The following is a 20270-nucleotide window of genomic DNA, read 5'->3' on the forward strand; positions in this document are numbered from 1 at the left end:
AAATGAATGGATGAACAATACATCTGGCATGCAGAACCAGTGATCGGAGTGCTTGTGAAATATGGGAAAGGTGTTAATTGCAAATTTAAGTATTGATAGACTTGGATTCCCAACAGAGAGAGCACTTCCTCAAAGAAACTCTTTATATTGACTTTTGGGTTTAAAATTTAACACTGAAGCAATCTATAGTTTAGATTCGATATCACAGAGGTATTTCAAACTAACCATAAAACATTGCTTTTAGCCCTGACACCACTCTACTCTAGGTTAATTTCCCTGTTAATAGGAGCATTTGCACTGTCATGATGCCAAGGAATGTAAGAGAAAACCTTGATTTATGTCTACTCTGCATTGATAAACCAATCTTTACAAGAAAGTCAACTGCTGCTTCACTCTCTGTGCTCATCCTTCTTCATCTTTACTGCCAAAACTTTTGTTCATGGCTTTCAGATTTGTCCCATCTATGCTGTATGTTATACACCATGGTAAATACTTTTTTTGACATACCCTAGGTCTAAGAAACGAACAAGTGGTGCCAGAGCTGAGTCTCAGGCCTCCACCTTTCAATTCTGTAACCACTCTCTACAAGAGTCTGGATACACACTTTCTGTGTTGTCCCACTCTGTCCATCTTTTTTTTTTTTTTTTTTTTTAATTCTAAGTAAACTCTACACTATGTATGGGGCTCGAATTCATAGCACGAGACCAAATGTCACAAGCTCTACCGACTGAGCCAGCCACGTGCCCCCAACTCTGTCCATCTTTACCATTCTAGTCCACATAGCCTCCCAGGCTTTATGCACACCAGCAGTCTAACCTTCGAATGGTTGCTCACCAATCTCTGACCAGGAATTGGGGCAAGGGTGAAAAATCTTTCACTTGCTAGTGGATCTACCCTTGTCTTCACTGCTTCTAGACCTCAATAAGTTTTCTAAATTGTCGTCTCTATAAATCAGCTGTCCTCAGAGTTAAGAACTGTGCACGTGTGAATGGCTCTGGCAGTAAGACTCGGGTCCCAAGAACTTGTAGGTGGGGGTCTACCCCTCTGCTCTTCACTCTGAAGCATTTTGGGGAGGAATTTTCCAGAGGTGCATTTGGTGGACACGGGGGGGACTATGGGATGAACTCGTGATAGTGATGGTGGTGCAGAATCCAGGCTGGCCAGCATGGAAACTGAGAAACAACAGGCCCAGAAATGTCAAATACTGTGAGCACTGGATGGGAGGGGCACTTTGGCCAAGGGGTGGGGAGAAAAGACAGGAGATACCCTTGTCCCGTTCCAGGCCACAGTCATACTCCTGGTGATTATGTTAGCTTCCACAGTGCTCAGAGCTTTAGGGAAAAGCTAACGTATACGATTCACTTGGACGAAAAGAAGTTCTTACACTTTGAATCCACACAGAAATCAACTGCCGCAGTTCCAGCCTCGCCTGAGTGGACAGTTCCAAGATGCGCTCCCTGTGCTCATGGCTGGTGTAGGCAGAATCAGTAAAGTCCTCTGTGCGCTCCAAGATGACTTCCAAAGTCGCAGAAAGATTCTCTTTTGACTGAAAATAAAGATTCTCCCGAAGAGCTTCAATGTTCATCTGAGAACAAAAAGGATACACATCTATGAGTCAATATTCCCACCGAACCAAATGGGCTGTAATTTCTAGCAGTGCCCAGAGAGACACTAGCCATTTCTTCGCCGGTCTGAGGGCTCAGGGGAAATACAACCTCTAGTGATGACTCTGTTCTCCAGTACACATTGCTCAGGAGCCACCAGCGGCCATGCAGAGACTCACTGCGATGGCTGTTAACACAACATTCCTAGGAGATCAGTAAACACTAAGGCAGAAAAAGCATTATCGTGTAGCAACTGGTAGGAAAAACGAATCAGCTTGCAGGTAGAGAATGTGCATCTGAGAAAATGCTGAGGCCAAGTCCTGGAAGATGCTACATCCAAATACTAACTTGTGCTGAGCCCAGGGGGAAAGGGTGTGGAGGGTGTGGGAATGGCAAGGGCTGGGAAAGGCATCAGTTTTTCCTTTCTCAATTCAGCCAAACTCTCCTAGGCGCCCAATCTATCTCTACATTTTGTCTTATGTCCCCAACAGCACCTCCCTGACCAAAACATTCCCCATCATTCTCTACCTGTATAATCTTTATAAAATGGAAAGTCTCTGATATTGCCACCTCCCTCTAATTGACATCTCACCACCTCTAAAATTAAGCCCAAATTTCTACTGCATAACACAAAATCCGCTAGGGTCTTGACTTTATAGATGTTTCTGATAGTCTGTCTCACCACCCCCCGACTTCCCAAACAACCTGTCACTTCAGCCATCCTGTGCTCAGAGTTTCCTAAATATGCGACTGACACATGCTCACTGGCACAGTCTTTCTCTCTCAGCTTTCTACTGCCATTCTGCCACTCCAGCGGCATTTAACCTCTGGTCCATGAGATGTGTCGCAGAAACAACTTGGGCCAAGAGGTGATCCATGGTGATGACCATGACTGCAGTCATAATGAATGTGCTGATAAGGATAGCTTACACTTGTTTAGCACTTTAAAGTCCTTTCATAAATATAGTTTCCAGATAATCCTTACATCTGACCCATTTTCACATGACCCATGGAAATACCCAGATTTGGAAATGCTGTGGGTGGGGAAGAGGGGGCTTGCTTTTCCTTCTCCTCTTGGCCCAGGTTGTCTCCAGTAACTACTCCATCCTAGGTAAACAGTATTTTTTTCTTTTAAGCTAGGAAAGAACATGGATAAAAGTGACATATGGAATTAACAATAAGCCTCTGAGATCTAGAATTTAAACAGGATTACAACATAAAAATCAGTCATGTTGACCACACACCATTTACGTTTAAGATTTTTGATTCTCCCTTTTGAGAAAACATATATATGCTTTTAATAGCAACTTAGGGCCGCCTGGGTGGCTCAGTCGGTTAAGCATCCGACTTTGGCTCAGGTCATGATTTCGTGGTTGGTGGGTTCAAGCCCTGTGTTGGGCTCTGTGCTAACAGCTTGGAGCCTGGAGCCTGCTTCAGATTCTGTGTCTCCCTCTCTCTCTGCCCCACTCCTGTTCATGCTCTCTCTCTCAGAAATAGATAAACTTTAAAAAAATTTAAGAAAAATAGCAACTTAGTTTTTTCAAAAGCTATTCATTTACATGGTTTCATAAGATTTGTCCACACTCACAGTACTGAGCATAGTAATGCAGCTTCCTGCTACAGATGATACTCTCCATCAGAAAAGAAGGTAAGACGCCAAAGAGATACCCACTGGCCGTGAGACGGAGTCGCTCCAGAATGCCTGGCGGTGAAGCGGCAGCCAGAGCAGCTGGCAGCAACCACAGGCACAGCACTGCCAAGTTAACCCGGAGCCGAAGTATGGCACCAAGAGGCAAAAGACCTAGCTCTGGCCCTGTTTGTTTCCCTAATTATCGTGTAACCCTTAACAAGATGTCTCCTCCCCCCCTACCCCCCGCCCCTTCAGCCTTTATAAAAAGAGCAATAAAAACTCTAAGAGAATGACTGATCTTTGTAGCTTCTTTCCCCTCGGAAAGAGAGGGCAGGACAGGCAGCAAACTCACAGGTATAACCTGAAAGGTCACGGACTGTGGGATTCGCAAGTCCTGGTTTAAAGAGGGGCTCGGCCACTTACTAGCTTTCCTCCTCAAAAAACATGACGATAATAAAACCCACCTAAAAGGGAAGTTAGAGATTATATTAGATAATTTAATGAAGAGAATGGCCCCTAAAAATAACTGTTCTTTCCATGCCTTTCTTTCACCCCATGTTCCTACTTAGACCTCCACGCAATTAAAAAGATGAAAGAATTCCATCCTCGTTGCAGCCCTTAGCCTATCAGACGACTTCCGAGGGCCAGAAGAGAGGGGGGTCAGAGAGGGGGTTGTGCTCGATGATGTCCTAGGCCCCCCTGATGCAGCCCCTGCTCTTCCACAGAGAGCGACTTCACCACCTCTCTGACTTCCCCTGAGAAGTTCTGCCCCAAAATGGCGGGGACTCTGGGTCACACTGCCCGGTTTCAAATCCGAACTCTGGCACTTCTAGCTGGCAAATTACTTAATCTCTGTTTCCCAGTCTCCTCAACAGTATAATGGGGATAATAATAACTGTAGTTCTTATGAGGATTTTACAGGCACATACATTTAAAGCATTCCAACAGGACTGGCACAGAGTAAGTGCTCAGTAATACATGTTAGCATGTATTAGTGTTCATTTAGAAATTTTAATTAATGGGGCGGTGGCCCTGTTGGTAAGCATTAGACCCTTGATTTTGGCTGAGGTCACGATTTCACAGTTTATGAGTTGGAGCCCTGTGTCGGGCTCTGCACTGACAAATCAGAGCCTGCTTGAGATTCTGTCTCTTTCCCTCTCTCTGCCCCTCCCCCACCTGCACACATGCACACACGCTCTCTCTCAAAATAAACTTAAACAATTTTTTTTAAATTAACATTAATACTATTAGTACAGTCTCAAAGTATCAACCCTAGAGCCCAGGGAAGAGTAGAGATTCCAGCAGAAATGATTTGCTGTCGGTCACCATCCACGGATAGAACAGCACTAACTCAAAAAACTGCGAACGCCCTTCTAAACAGAGGATAGGAGTCTCCCACTGAACCGGACAGCCACACGGGGCCAGAGTAGTGACCATAACCAAGACCAGTGTTCTTTGTATAAACTACGCCACACCAGATGTTACTGAACATTAAGTTTATACAGAGTGGCACTGTCTGAAAGGAAAAATATCTACTTTTGTGAAGCGTCTATTCTAAAACAGCATGCCAAGATACGGATACTATATCTAACGATGTTCCTTTGACACGGAAGAAAAAAAAAAAAAGAAAATACACTCTCTCGATTCTTACCTTGAATTCTTTAATTCCAGTAAAAATACTGACAGATGACATGTCAGTCTCTCCACTTGGTTTGCAGTCAGTCACGATTTCAATCACCTTATCTAATGCCACCTTCATTCGGTCAAATACTCCTTCTTTGTTTTTATGCGCTGATTCGCAGTTGGGATGCCTGAGACAGGTCTTCAAAACAATTGCAAGTTTTTAAGACATGGCCCATACCATAATACATAAAATCTTACAGAGAACACGTCATGCTAATAAAAATGGTTCTTTACCAAAATCTCCTGGGTCCCTGGCTCACCCAGCTGCTTCTCCTCACTACAAGTGGAAGCAGGATGAGTAAAAAGCGATAGCAAGGTTAAGTGAAAAAGGCACAGTGCAAAACTGTATCTTTATACTTCAGTAAGTTTACTTAAAATTTGGGGGGGAAAAACTATCTTTATCATGATTAAAACTATTTTAAAATGTTGCCTTACGTGTGCAAAAACTAAAAAAGAATGAGGAAAAATGAACAAATGTTGCATGACTGTGGAGGCATCTTTGGTTTTTAAAAAATGAGAATGAAAACTCCTCATGGGCCTAGATGTGAACAGGGCCTTCCAAGTGGGCTCCAGTGGACTTTGTGGCTTCACTAATCCTAGGCTAGAGTGAATATTCTGAGCAGAAAAGGCAGTTCTAAATAAACTGCTAACGAGCTGTTTACTAGTTCGTTCTTGAATTGTACCAATTTGCTGGCCAGCTGCTGTTTGGAATTACAAGCGCTCAATTCACAATTTTGTTAAAAGGAGAATAAGGAATTAAAGGTATGAATTGACAGAATAAACAAATTAAAGGCTGAATTAGTACTCCACTGTTACTCAACAGATTCTAACTCGCCTAGCTTTTTCAAGAGCACGTGTGCTGGCTCCCCAATGAGACTGGCAAACCCTGCAGAGGCAGTGACAGTGTGTGACAGGCCCGAGTCACAGCACCCAATACACCATCTTCCGCTCGGCTGCTCACTCAAAGCTGACTCACGGATTAACTGCTGTTTGGAACTGGGGAAGGAAGTTAGCATTCTTGCTAAAGAATAACAGATTTGACTGCTGTGGCCTATGTTCTGATTTATCACTCTGATCTTTCTAAAAATGTAAAATACGTAAGTTAGATGCGTTTAATCAGGTAAAACAAAAGTGTTCCTACCTTTGAGGCTGTGAGAAGCATCATTGTACACTTTTCAAGAACTGCCCTTGCTGCTGCCATTTTTGCCTTTTTCTTCTCATCTTTCAGATCCTAAAAATGAAATAAAATCATTGAACAGTCTAGGATCCTATAAACAATCCGATTTCTTGGAAAATCATTTATTCAACGATAACAAGACTCAGCCAACTAACATTGTTTAAAAGGTGACAAAGTGAAAAAAAAACCAGGATAAAGTTTTATAAAATGTCACCACTTTGGTCTAAATACATCAACACGATGTGTGGGAAGAAACAGCTGCCCCTACTGAGGACAGCAGAGCCAGGGACTGAGACCGAGGGGGGTGCTGCCTCGCGGCTCACGCTCTGGTGGCCTGCATGCCAGACATTCTCATGCCTATGTGGACATGCCTCTCTCCTGACCGGAAACAACCATCCTATCCTTTACTCAATTAACAGTTGCTTATTAATCAAGTATTTATGGGCTAATATTTCCTTCCAAATAGATACTTAGAAGTCACCTCTTTCAGAGACCATGTCTGATTAATCCCCTCCAAGTATTTATTCATCTCAAACAGAGTTTTATTTGTCCTAAACTTAACCAATATGCTGCTCTGAAATATTCTTAAGACGTTTCTTGGGCATAGAGTTTCTTCCAAGTAGATTATAAAGTCTGAAGCAGGCACTGTGTTTTGAATTTTTTTCTTTTAGTTTCTCTTCATAGAGCCCTTGATAGAACGTGTGCTATCACAGAAAGTACCTAAATATTGTGATCAAATCTAGAACCAAATACTCTCATAATACTTTGGTCACGACCATCTAAATCAGAGGTCAGCAGTCATTTTTAATAAAAGGCCAGACAATAAACTTTTTAGGTTTTCTGGGTCAAATCGTCTCTGAAACAACTACTTAATTCTGCCATCATAGTATGAAAGCCACCTCTAGACAATATATCGACTAACATGGCTATGTCCCAATAAAACTTTACTTATGGTCACTGAAATCTGAATTACACAAAAATTTCACCTGTCATATTAGTGTTTTCATTTGTGACTTGTAAGTCATACATGAACCACATATTGTATGGTGATAACAAATGATAAAAGAAAATGGCATCTCAATCTGTTAGAAGGCTGGTCCACAGGACACAAGAGAGGCCTCCAGAAAATCCAGATGGTCCAAGAAACACTAAGTTAAGCGTACAATCCAGCCTGTCACTTTCCAGGCCAATATGCTTCTTCTAACTTCAGCTACAACCAGGATTGTACATGCCCAACGTGACACCCTATGTGACTATACCAAAACATCTCAAGAAGAGGTCATTATATATTCAACCTGCTAATAAGATGAACTCATGCAAGAATACCCCAACAAAGAAAAGTCAACCCTAGATACAACATGCTCTTCCACCTCCCTAAATTTATGAGCTTATAGTCTAAATTGGGGAACAGACCTATAAGAACTAATATCATGGTGTAGGCTGAAAATTACAGGCTCCAAAATCAGACATAACAGAGTTGAATCTGCTAGAAGAGTGACCTTGGGAAAGTTTATTATCATCTCAGGTTCTGTTTCCTCAGGTGTAAAACAGTAATAACAATACCTACCTTGCAGGAATGTTTTCAAAATTAAATGAGATCATGTACATTAAGTACCTAATACATAGCTAATGCAGATAAACAATGCTTGAGTTATTACTAGTGATCTAATGTAGAAAACTTACAGAAACAGATCAGAGCAGAATAATATATAACAAGTTACAGAAAGAATTAACAAGATATACAACAAAATACTATCAGAATATATATGATGACTCAATTTATTTGTCTGAGCCTGGGTAGATGGTAAAATGTAGTTTCACAGAAGAGGGAATATTAGATTTGAGCCGTAAAGGCAAGTATGACCTTTCTTAGTGTGTGTAGTGAGAACATATTTAACAGTTGTATGTATGCAAAAAACAAAACAAAACAAAACAAAAAAAAAACCCACAAAAACAAAAAACCATGCAGATTTATTTACTTTATCCTGGCTCTTTTATGAAAGGCTTTCAACAGCAAGGTTACAAGTTTAATAAGCAAAGAAACCAACCCAAATGATCACAAAGATCACACCTCCATCCAAATTAAAAAGTATGCATGTATTTGAAGATTTTTGAATGTGGTAAATACATACATTTTGTCTATCACCAGTTAGATGTGCAAACTCCACCATTTCATTTCCAAATTGACTGAATATTTGGACAAACTCTTGAAAGCTATTCACTTTCTCCAGTCTTTCCATAGTTGCAAGAACCTGCAAAACAGAATATTTTATTGTCATGTGTAGATGTGAAAGAGACTGAGATGTCGAGGCTGAGTACACAGGGAAAAGGAGAAACTCTGAATTCTAGGGGAAAGCTAAGGAGGAGAAGGCAGGAAAGGAAGAGCCCAGAGCAGTAGTGAAGCAGACCCAAAGGTTAACATCATCTAGTGAATGATTTGTCTTTAGGATGGGAAGACTTGGTGTTACTCTGAAAGTTAAAAGGAAAAAGAGTACAAGAAATGCCTCAATAGACAGAGGAGATCATTCATGTAGCAAAGTCTGGAGAAGGTGGAAGTGTCCTTCCAGCAGGATGGAGGTCATCAAATCTTCAGAGAACTAGGGAGCGAGGGAGGAAAAAGACGACACACAGAAGCCTCGAGGTTCAGTGAACCAGAACCCAGGAACCCCATTCTTCCCAAGAAGTGGAAGAAGTGGAAGGAAGGTCACCTACACTGTGAGGAGTGGAAAGGGAATTGTGGCACTTCGAGCGCAGGAAAACGGTTTGGATGAATCAGGAATTGCCTGTGTCGAATAAATCAGTTGCCAAGAGGCTTTGGGAAGCTGGGGTGAAAGAAGCGAGAAATCTCTAGCAGAGCCAACAGACAATGTTAGGTGTTTTCTTGATATTAGAAGTAAAGTAAGTAAATGTGAAACATATTTTCAAATCCCTTTCTCTAAAATAACACCACTGGATTAGCTTTCGTCAGACTAAGATAGGTAAAGAAAACACAGATATCCTGTGTTTACTTTTTTAAACTGAGGATGTGATGGATGTTTGGTGTGTTAATCTGCCCTGGCAGCTCAGGAAGTGCAGGCGCCTAGGACAGATAAGGCCGATGGCCGCCACTGCGTGGACACTCTTATCTTTCACAGACAGGAAGGTTTTCTCTTGTCCCTCTGGCACTGCCAGGTCTACCTCTCCAAATTCTTTTTCTTTTGAAACTCACACTCTGATTCACTCAACAGTCCTCTGGTAGTTTTGTCCTCAAACTTAACTAAGACAACCTCTTCCCTGGCAGACTCCCCTCCTCCTTGCCTAGGGAATCATCCAGGGAAAGAAGTGACTGTACATGCCCTGGCCTCCCAGATGATGGAGGAGCACAACCATTAGCTGAAGAGACTGGAAAAGTTCTAGGCTGGGAGAGTTTAAATTTATTCTGTAAGCCTTATGATTATCCATTGTCTCTAGGGATACTGCATACAGAAATTTTGTAGAAATTTGGATAATTGTGGTTTCAGATGACTGAATTTTTTTTCTTAAGCTCATAAATTATTATCCTCTGACTCTGAAAAAAAAGATACTGAGGAATTTGGTATTTTTATCAACTATGTTTCCACTACATATGTTGTCATGGTGCTTGGCTTTTCTTCCTGAATTTGTACACATGAAAAGCTTTAACGAATAAGCTTAAACAAGTAGATAATGGTTTTCTGAGAAGAAATATTATTTGCATCTATAAGTTTAGACCCAGAACACACATTGTTTAGGACTTATAGGTACAGAACAAATACCACTTTTAAGCTATAGACAAGTAGAGTTATGAACATTAAAACTGACAAGCATTGCCAAATTACCTGTAATTAACCTAAAAGATACTTTTTGAACAACCCTGAAAGTCACAAGTATAGAAACACAGGAAAGACAAGTACCTTATTTCTTGATGTTATTATCTGCTTAATGACTACTCGGTCTGCCAGCAACAACACTTTTGTCACTGAAGAAAGAAGTAATCTTGCAGCCTTTATAACGCCTGTTTTATCCGTAAAAATTGTGATCTGGCCATCAGATTCTGGGTGATTCAAGCTGCTAATATCTGTAAGTGCTGCAATTGTTTCTCCTAACAAGAAAGGCAAGGGTGAAAAGTTAAATTGGGAATAAGATGCACTTAAATTAAAATCTAGACTTTACTCTTGAAGAGAGATCATGCTCAACAGTTAGACATTGGCTTTGGAGTTTAATTTCAAGAAGAAGAAATAGCTACTCTTTGATGAACACAAGGATTATCATATGAGGCTCCTGAATGACAAAATAATGAACTTTGAGAACTTTGAAAAATTTGTTGCCTTCACCAAGTTTGAAAAATATATTAACTTTTGTTTCCAGTGGTATAGCCAACTACATGATCTAAAAAGCCTCCTGCTCTGGGGCGCCTGGGTAGCTCAGTCGGTTAAGCATCTGACCATGGCTCAGGTCGTGATCTCCTGGTTCGTGGGTTCGAGCCCTGCATCAGGCTCTGTGCTGACAGCTTGGAGCCTAAAGCCTGCTTTGGATTCTTTGTCTCCTCTCTCTCTGCCCCTCCCCTGCTCACGTGTTTTCTCTCTCAAAAATCAATAAACATTAAAAAAACAAAATAAGAAGAAGGGGGGCGCTCTGTGCTGACAGCTCGGAACCTGGAGCCTGCTTCAGATTCTGTGTCTCCCTCTCTCTCTGCCCCTACCCCATTCATATTCTCTCTCTCTCTCTCTCAAAAATGAATAAACATAAAAAAAAAAAAGTTAAGGGGTGCCTGGGTGGCTCAGTCAATTGAGTGTCTGACTTCAGCTCAGCTCGATCTCACAGTTTGTGAGTTCGAACCCACATTGGGTTTTGTGCTGACAGCTGAGCCCGGAGCCTGCTTCAGATTCTGTGTCTCCTTCTCTGTCCCTTCCCGGCTCACACTCTGTCTGTCTCTCTGTCTCAAAAATAAGTAAACATTAAAAAAAAGTTTTAAAAAAGTTAAAAAAAAGAATGAGAACCCAAAGCAGAGCAGTAAGCAGCTGCCACGGCTTTGGCCAGGGGTGAGGAGACAGAGGTGTACCGGGGTAAGGGGTAGGGGTCACTGCACATCTCCATACCCTGAAGGGGCTAGGGTTTTTATGAACACCTACGGAAAGAAGACAAAGCTTTGTGCCCCTTGGGAGGCATCTTCAGTGAAAAGGGGGCGTAGAAAAATGATCCACTGGCAAAGGGAAATAACAATCTAGTTTATCTGTTGGGCACCTGGGCTCTGCATGGGAAAACAATGAAAGCATCTATCCTGAGAACTCAAACCACAGGCTGACCCTGAGACCTGCTGTTTGAATTTATACTTCTTACGATGCCTAGCATACCATGCCCATTGTACCAAATAAACTTCCAACCTTCTAGAAAAAGTCTGTTCTTCACTATCAAAATGTTGCCATCAAAATGCTTTGATTTCTATAATAGCAATTATGCATCAATAAAACAATACAAATATATGTTCTCCTTAAAAATGAAACCAGGCTATAATTTCTTCCAAACTTTATGGTTTAACCTAACAATTTAAAAAAAATAAACTTTCCATCATCTTGCAATGTTCAAGATAATTTTTTACATCCTAAGTAAACCTCAGTGCATAATAGATTGATTTTCTCACAAAAGCCCCCTTGTCAATATCATTACATACATCCAATAAAGTATCTGCCCATAGGTTAATGATACTGAATAAAAGTACCTGAACTTTCACGGACAGGTCATAGGGTGTGACAGAATGAAATCAAGATTTAGGATGAGTCTGGTGAAAGCACCTGGACTAGAAAGGAGAGACTCAAAGTTAGGGTGCTAATGAGGCAGCTATGTCATCGGTGGGTATGAAGTAGTAAGGATCTTGCAAGGATGGCAGCCATGGGAATATAAAAAAGATGATTTGAGAGATGCCAAGGAAAGAAAATATAAAATTCGTACCTGAACAGTGATAAGAAAGGAAAGAGAAATGAAAAAAAAAAAAAAAAAAAAAAGGCTTCAAGTTTGTGAACCTAAATCATTTTTTTTTAATCAGAAAGAAGGTCACAGAAAGGGGTATGATAAATTTACTTTCAGACAACAGGAATCTGAAACAACACAGGAAAACCCAAAGGATAAGCCACTAGATAGGTATTGGTTACGTATCATGACAACAGCTGAAACTCTACTAATAAGAGGAAGTCTGTGGTAGCCAGCCTCCAAGATGGCTCCCAAAGTTCCCCACCTCCTGGAATCTACATCTTTGTGTGGTTTCCTCCCACATCACACCAGGGTTGGTAGGGTAGAATCGATGGTTTGTCACCTCCAAGATTAGGTTTTTAAAGACACTAAGGTAGCCATCTTGGTTGCTCTCGCTCACTCTCTCTGTCTGAGGGAAGCCAACTACCATGTTGTAAGTAGCCATTCCTACAAAGAGGCATAGATAAGGTGAAACTGAGGCCTCTGGCCAAAGCCAACAAAGAAGTAAAGCCTGCCAAAAATCGAAAGAGGAAAGCAATAGATCCTGCGGTCCAGTCAAGCTTTCAGATAGCTACAGGCCCAACAGACACCTTGAGTACAACCTCATGAGAGACAGTGACCCAGACCCAGCTGGCTAAGCCACTCTCTGACTTCTGACCTTCAGAAACTATGTGAGGTAATAAATGTGGTTTTAAGTTGCTAGGTTTGGGTTAATTTGTTACACAATAGGTTACTAATACAGTTTACATAGCAAAATATACAGAGGAATAGAAAGGTTAGAATTAAACTTTTATGTACACAAAAAGGGGGCAAGAGGATTAGTATCAGTTTGCAATAATTTAGAGGACAAAAATGTTTCCTCTCTACCTCTGGAAAATGTTACTTTTTCCTACAGCTCTCAATCCTCAAAGATACTACATATGAGCCTGCACATATGGTATTATATAACTTTTCCTTTTTCTGACTAAACCCAGGCATTAAACTCCTAACTACGTGGGATGGTAACATTTGGTTAGCTCCACCAACATGGTCAAATTCTTCCTTAACATTATAAAGCTGTTCAAAGTGTAGACTGTTCAGAAATTAGCTTTCTGAAAAAGTCACAGAGCTGTCCTTTTAGCTTCGTGGTTGCCATTTTTAACTTGTATATGTAATTACTGTTGTGTCTTAATGTGAAAATCCAAAGTCGGTTAAATACAAATATTTATTGAGCTCCCACATAAAATATAAAACCTGACTAAGTAGACAAGTAAAAATATTGGAGGAGGGGCACAAATTGGGTGGAGTCTAAAATTATAAACTTCTAGTTACCAAATAAATAAGTTATGGGATGTGATACACAGCGTGGCAGCTATAGTTAATACTGTATTGCGCATTTTTGAAAATATTGCTTATTTTTAAGAGACTAAATCTTAAAAATTCTCATCACAATTTTTTTTTAACTATATCTGATGACAGATATTAACTAGACTTACTGTGTGAGTATTTCACAATGTAGTTGACCCTTAAACAACGTGGGTTTGAATGCTGTGGGCCCATTTACATGCAGATTTTTTTTCAGTAAAAACAGTACAGTATTACAAATGTATTTTCTCTTCCTTATGACTTTCTTAATATTTTTTTTCTCTAGCTTCCTTTATTGTAAGAATACAGTAATAACACGCAAAATAGGTGTTAACCAACTGTTTATGTTATCGGTAAGGCTTATGGGCAACAGTAAGCTATCAGTTAAGTTTTTGGGGAGTCAAAGTTATACATCAATTTCCAACTGCACAGGGGGTCAGTACCCCTAATCCCTGCGTTGTCTAAAGTCAACTGTATGTACAAATATTGAGTCACTATGCTGTACACCAAAACGAACTTAACTTTATATGTCAATTATACCTCAATTTTAAAAAAGGGTAAAAACACAGTGCAAGAACTCAACAGAGGAGGGGCCCCTGGCTGGCTCAGTCAGTGGAGCATGCGACTCTTAATCCTGCAGGTCATAAGTTCAAGCCCCATGTTGGGTGTAGAGATTACTTTAAAAAAAAAAAATCTTAAAAAAAAAAAAAAAAGAACTCAAAAGAAGAAAGAAAAAGGAAAAACAGTAATAAGTATAACAACTAATACTTATCGAGTACTTTCTGTGAGCCAAATGCATACATGCATTATATCAAAACACTTCTGTAAACACTAACATCACCCCTATTTTATTGATGAGAAAACTGAGGTTTAAAAAAGTTTAATAGCTTGCTCAATATCACACTGGTATCAAGTAAAAAGCTGGGACTAAAATCCAGGCAGTCTGACTCCAAAGTCCTAGTTCTTTATCACTACTTTACATTATTCCCCTCAAATAAATATTAAATTGTTCAGAGGAGAAATTGATTACTATGGGCGGAGTGGACCAGAAACATTTCAGGAGTGATTCAAGTTAAGTCTTAAATTTGTGCATGTTAAGAGAAATTAGGGCTTCCATATATACAACTCCAGGAGGCGCCATTCTCATTCTCTTACCAGAGTGACATAAGAGGTAGTTCTCAAGAGGGGAAAGGCAACTTCCAAATGAAAAGAGACAACAGGCAGAGCCCATGACAACAGATGGCTTCTGAAAGATTCCTGTATGGAGCCGCCTGGGCTTAGAGTTACTCACAGAGAGCCACAGTCTACAGGAGTGCGGGTCGGTGGACCATGTCCTCTTTTCTCACCATACACTGAGCACAGTGACATCCTACAAAGCCCATAAGGTGAGTAGGACCCAGCTTGCCCTTTCATTAAAAAAACTCTATTCAAAACGTATTCAAAAACCTAATTAAGGGTTGCCATAAAAAAACAGTAATATGTAGACCATCTCTACATTTTCTGTTGAATTGTCCACTGCATTATGTAATGTCTGTTGTATAAGTGCCCACACAATAATTTAGTGCCAGGAAAAAAGTTGCTCTCCTCTTGACGAGCTGGTCTGTTTCCTTTCAACAAACAATGAGAATTATATAACCCTTTCTTTTCCACATTTTTGTCTTGCCTTTCAGGATTTTCAAAGATAAATTTCATGCTTAATTAAAGTAACAGTGTTGGCCAAACTTTACAGAATATTTATTTTCATCTCCTATTATAACGGGTTTATTAAACATATATCTTTTATTGTAAGCTATTTCAAATCCTCTTTAAAATGTAGGCAAAATACAAGTTATAAATACAATGAGGCCATCCCTCCTTCCCCACTTAAAGTTTATTCGCTATCACAGTGAATGGCTAGAAATTCAAGAGTCAACTCAGAATCCTCCCTTTCTTTTAGCTAATAACAAAGTTCTAGCTATTTAACCACCTTAATATTTTGCACGCCCTCCCTGCTCTTTATTATCTCTAAGACATTGCCTTGGCTTAGCATGGTTTACTGTAGAAGCTTCCATAGTAATTTCCCTCCCTGTGTCTGAACTCTCTCAGTCAACCCTCTTTGTTCATTTCCTCCATACTACCAGAAAGACAAACTATGTCTCTCATCTGGCTGAAATTTCCTCAGTCTGTCATCTACAGAGTAATACCTGAAGTCATTCATAGAACACACAGGACCATATATGACCTGGTTGGCCCCTCCATATTTACTTGGCCTTATCTCACCCAGATGACCCTCTAAATATACCTGCTCCTCCCACAGTAAACAGCACCACCATTTCCCTAGCTGTTCATGCTCCAAACCTTGGAGTTATCCAAACCTTGGCGTTATCTCTCAAAAATAAACACTAAAAAAATAAAATAAATGTGTATTTATTTTTGAGAGAGAGAAAGAGAGAGAGAGAGACAGACAGACAGACGGAGGGACAGAGAGAGAGGGAGACACAGAATTTGGAACAGGCTCCAGGCTCTGAGGTGTCAGCACAGAGCCTGACGCAGGGCTTGAACTCACGAGCTGTGAGATCACGACCTGGGCCGAAATCGGATGCTCAACCGACTGAGCCACCCAGGCACCCCACCAGTGACCTTTTTAAAATATGAGATTATGCCACCACCCTGTATGAAACCTTCCATTAGGCTTCCTATTATACTTAGAACACAGTCCAAAGTTCCTATCTCTGCCTAGAAGGACATACCTATTCTCACTCTTCTCCTTTCCAGAAATACCATTCTTTCAGATATTCATTCATTCATGTAGCTGTGGCCCTCATTTTTCAGTCTCTGCAACAATGTTACTTCCTTAGAGGATTTCCTGACTCTCTACCTTAGTAGTTCTCAACTGGGGGCCATTTAGACCCCAAAAAGACATTTGACAAGGTCTGGAATGTTACAAGATTTGGTGTCACAGTGGGAGAAGAGAGAATCTACTGGCTTCTAATAGGTAGAAGCTAGGGATTCTGGTAAATACTTTATAATGTACAGGACAGCCCCCACCACCAACAAAGAATTATCAACAAATAATTATCTGGCCCCAAATGTCACAGTATCAAAGTTGAGAAAAGCTGTCCTCTGTAAAACATACCTCCTCTGGTCTCCTAACCCTTACTCTGCTTTATTTATTCATGAATAATAATTATATATCTATTCATTTGTTTCTGGTCTCCCTCACTAGAATGAAAGCTCCATGAGGGTAGACATTTGACTGATGTACACACAGCTATTTCCCAATGGCCTAAAAGAAAGCCTGGCATATAGCCAGCACTCACTAAATATTTATTGAAAGAAAAAATGGAAAAATTATACTTCAACAAGGCTGAACTATTTGTATCCATCAAAATACCCCAGGTTCTCTCAGGCTTCTGTGCCACCAGCTATAGAGAACTGTGGAACTTCATAAAATTTGTAGTCACTATGATTTGTCTGCTATAGAGCATAGGAATACACTATTTTTTTCTTGAAGATTTTATTTTTCAGTGATCTCTACACCCAACATGGGGCTCAAACTTACAACCCCGAGCATGCTAATTTGCTCCTTGAGGACAGAGACTATGCCCCACATTCCTCTGTATCTCTGGCATTTCAATGGCTAATGGCAAGAATGGAAGGCCATCTCCCTACCCAGTGAAAGAATTCAGTGTGTCAGATTTAGGACTTGAGCCAAGAGAAGTTCCATATTTCTGGAAGCTAATCCAGAATCTATAGGAATCTATAATCACAGGGCTAAAGCACAGAACATATTTTTGCTCAAAATAAGACAATAATCTGTCATGATATCCAAAGCAATAAAATTGGTATAAAAAAGCTTTAATATCAATATCACATACCTGCTTGTTTAGCTTCAATACAGGCAATAGTTATTTCTTCTTTCAAGTCCCAGTTTTCATTGGCTATAGCTTCCCCTACTTTAACAAATCTTCCAACTGCCAAGTTGACGGCTTGTCCTACACGCTGAATTGCTTGCAGAGTTTTATCAGACTTTTTGGTATTATCTTTATGATTAATAAGCGTGGTGATCTAAAAATAGAAGAAGATAAAAGCATTTGCTTAAAATTTATCTCAATATCTTTTAAAACTATATCACAAAGGCCAAGAAAATTAAACCCAGAATACTGGATTAAGCCTGGCATATGGCTATGGAAACCAATTTGACAATAAATTTCATATATTAAAAAAAAAAAAAAAAAAGCCTGGCATATGGCAACAGTCTTTGGCCTAGTAGACTAAATTGACGGCTTTAATGCTTCAACCCAGAGACAACCAGTAAAGCATCCTGCATCCCTCCTCAAGACAATGTTTCTTTCTTTCTTTTTCTTTTTTTTTTTTTTTTTAACGTTTATTTATTTTTGAGACAGAGAGAGACAGAGCATGAACGGGGGAGGGGCAGAGAGAGAGGGAGACACAGAATCGGAAGCAGGCTCCAGGCTCTGGGCCATCAGCCCAGAGCCCGACGCGGGGCACGAACCCACGGACCGCGAGATCGTGACCTGAGCTGAAGTCGGACGCTTAACCCACTGAGCCACCCAGGCGCCCCTCAAGACAATGTTTCTATTAATAACAATCCCAAGTTTACCTGATGATGGTTATCTGGGACATATAGTTCCAGAAGCCCTCCAGGTATTCCAACAAATCTTAAAGACAGAAGAAAAGTAGGAAAGGGAGGCTCATTACACTCAAAAACAAAACAAAACAAACACCTCACAAAAAACCAAAGCACTTCTTAGTGCTTACGGCACAGTAGAGATCTAATTTCCTCGACTATGGCTCGAGCTGCTGCGAGAGTAGAGACGACATTCCATTCCACTGCCTAGCAGTGTATAGGTTGCACAAAATGGTATGCATGCCATACATGCTTACTGAATTAGCCAGACATTGTAGAATGACCGCTGTAATCTATGTTTTATACTTCTCTAAGTGTTGTTGTAGACCCAAAGTACATTACATACCAAGAGTTTTAATACCTGATTCCAGGCCCTGAAGTAAAATATAGAAGGTGACAAGTTAAGCTTGTTGAAACAAATATAAATCCTCAAAATGTCCTAGAAAACTAGTACGTGAACTATACCGACATATCAAAATATTTAAAGAATGTTACATGAAAACTATGGATCTTAAATAGTACATGTCCATTGAATATAACTGTGAAATGATTTATATAAGTGCATTAACAAATACCAGAATACAGAACTAAGAGAAGAGGAATGGCTCTTTGAGAAACTTTACAGGTTATGGTACTAATAGTTTAGAATCAGGAAGGCCTGGGTTTGAGCCTTGGCTCTGCCACTACTAGCTAAATGACTTCGGGAAATTTACTTAATCTCTCCAAATTTCCTCACCTATATTATTTTTCAAATTTTGAATGTTTCCTAGATGCCAGGTCCTAAGGATGCATCAGTGAACAAGACTAACACAATCCTGCCCTTGTTCAGTTTACAGTCTATCAGAATAACAAAATATATAAAATAAATTTATACATAATTTATAAAATCATATAAAATATATTTGTTGCACATCTACCATATACCAAATAAAATTTTAGGCAATGATGAAAAAGCAATGTAAATCAAAGAAAAGACCCAAACTCTCATGGAGCTTACATTCAAGTGGGAGGGAGGACAGATGATAATCAAAAAGTTAAACAAACAAAAATAACGCAAACACTATACAAAATATTAACATAGTATAATACGATAGAAGTATTTTTGTAGCTATCTCAGATTAGTTGATCCTCCTTCTATGAGGAAGTGATATTTAAACTAAGATCTAAATGATATAAAGTAGTCAAGTTGGCAAACATCAGGGGACAAAGCATTCTAGGGAGAAGAAATAATTGTTGAGGGGGGGAAGAGAGAAAGGGAGAGAGAGAGAGAAAGGGAGAGGGAGAGGGAGGCGAAGAAGGGGGAGGAGAGAGAGAGCGAGAGGGAAGGAGAAGGGAAGCCCATCTTGTTCAAAGAATGAGGTAAGGCCAGAAGTAAAGAACAGTGACAAGAAGGCAAGTAGAAAACCAAAATCCAGCAGGTGGGCAGGGACCAGCCATGAAAGGCTATGTATTATTTTATTCTAAATATGACTGGCAGCCACTGAAGGGTTTCTAAACAGGAAAGTGGTATGATCTCTGCAGTGATTTTTAAATGTGTCCACAAATTCTTTGATATTTCTCCTTTCAAGAGGCAGAGACTCATTTCTGTCCCCTGAAGTATGAACTGAACTTAGTGACTTACTTCTAATGAATAAAGTGGAAGCAATGGCATACTTCTGAGAGTAGATCATAAAACACATTTTACCTTCCACCTCCCTCTCTCTCTCCCTCTCAATCTCAGATCAATCACTGCCAGACAAAAACAGCTACCATATTGTGAAGGACACTCTCGCAACTCGATGGAGATACCCACATGGGAAGAAACTGAGACTTCCGGCCAAAAGATAGTGAAAAACTGAGGCCTCCTGCCAACAGTGAGAAGAATGAACATGGAAACAGATTCTCCGGCCTCAGTCATGCCTTCAGATTACGGTGGGCCCAGCCAACGTCTGGATTTCAATTTCACAAAAGACCATCCAGAACCATGAGGCAAACCATCCCAGAATTCTTGACTCACAGAAACTGAGATGATAAATATTTATTTATTGTTTTAAGGCAGTAAATTTGGGGTAATTTGTTATGTATCAATAGATAATACATATTTTGGTATCTCGAATGTGGCAATGCGGTAACAAACCTAAATGTGGAAGTGGCTTTGCCATCAGACTGTGGAAGTTGAATGGACTTTGAGGAGTTAGTAAAAGCTAGTGAGTATTGAATACACTTTGCAGAAGTTCCTCAAGGAAGCGATGGGTAAAA

General features: G+C 40.2%; 1 protein-coding gene across 1 annotated transcript in view; it reads right to left on the bottom strand.

Annotated features, from left to right (window-relative positions):
• The window catches only part of CTNNAL1 (catenin alpha like 1), a 62832-nt gene that overhangs the window by 26075 nt on the left and 16487 nt on the right, over positions 1–20270 (bottom strand). Inside the window, exons 2-7 of the mRNA XM_042911824.1 lie at positions 17260–17449; positions 10006–10193; positions 8227–8346; positions 6059–6148; positions 4886–5056; positions 1385–1585 (exon numbers count right to left, since the gene is read on the bottom strand). Coding sequence (XP_042767758.1) covers positions 1385–1585; positions 4886–5056; positions 6059–6148; positions 8227–8346; positions 10006–10193; positions 17260–17449 — 960 coding nt within the window. The remainder of the gene's footprint in view (positions 1–1384; positions 1586–4885; positions 5057–6058; positions 6149–8226; positions 8347–10005; positions 10194–17259; positions 17450–20270) is intronic.

This window comes from Panthera leo, chromosome D4, assembly GCF_018350215.1.
Source record: "Panthera leo isolate Ple1 chromosome D4, P.leo_Ple1_pat1.1, whole genome shotgun sequence".
Classification (NCBI taxonomy): Eukaryota; Metazoa; Chordata; class Mammalia; order Carnivora; family Felidae; genus Panthera; species Panthera leo.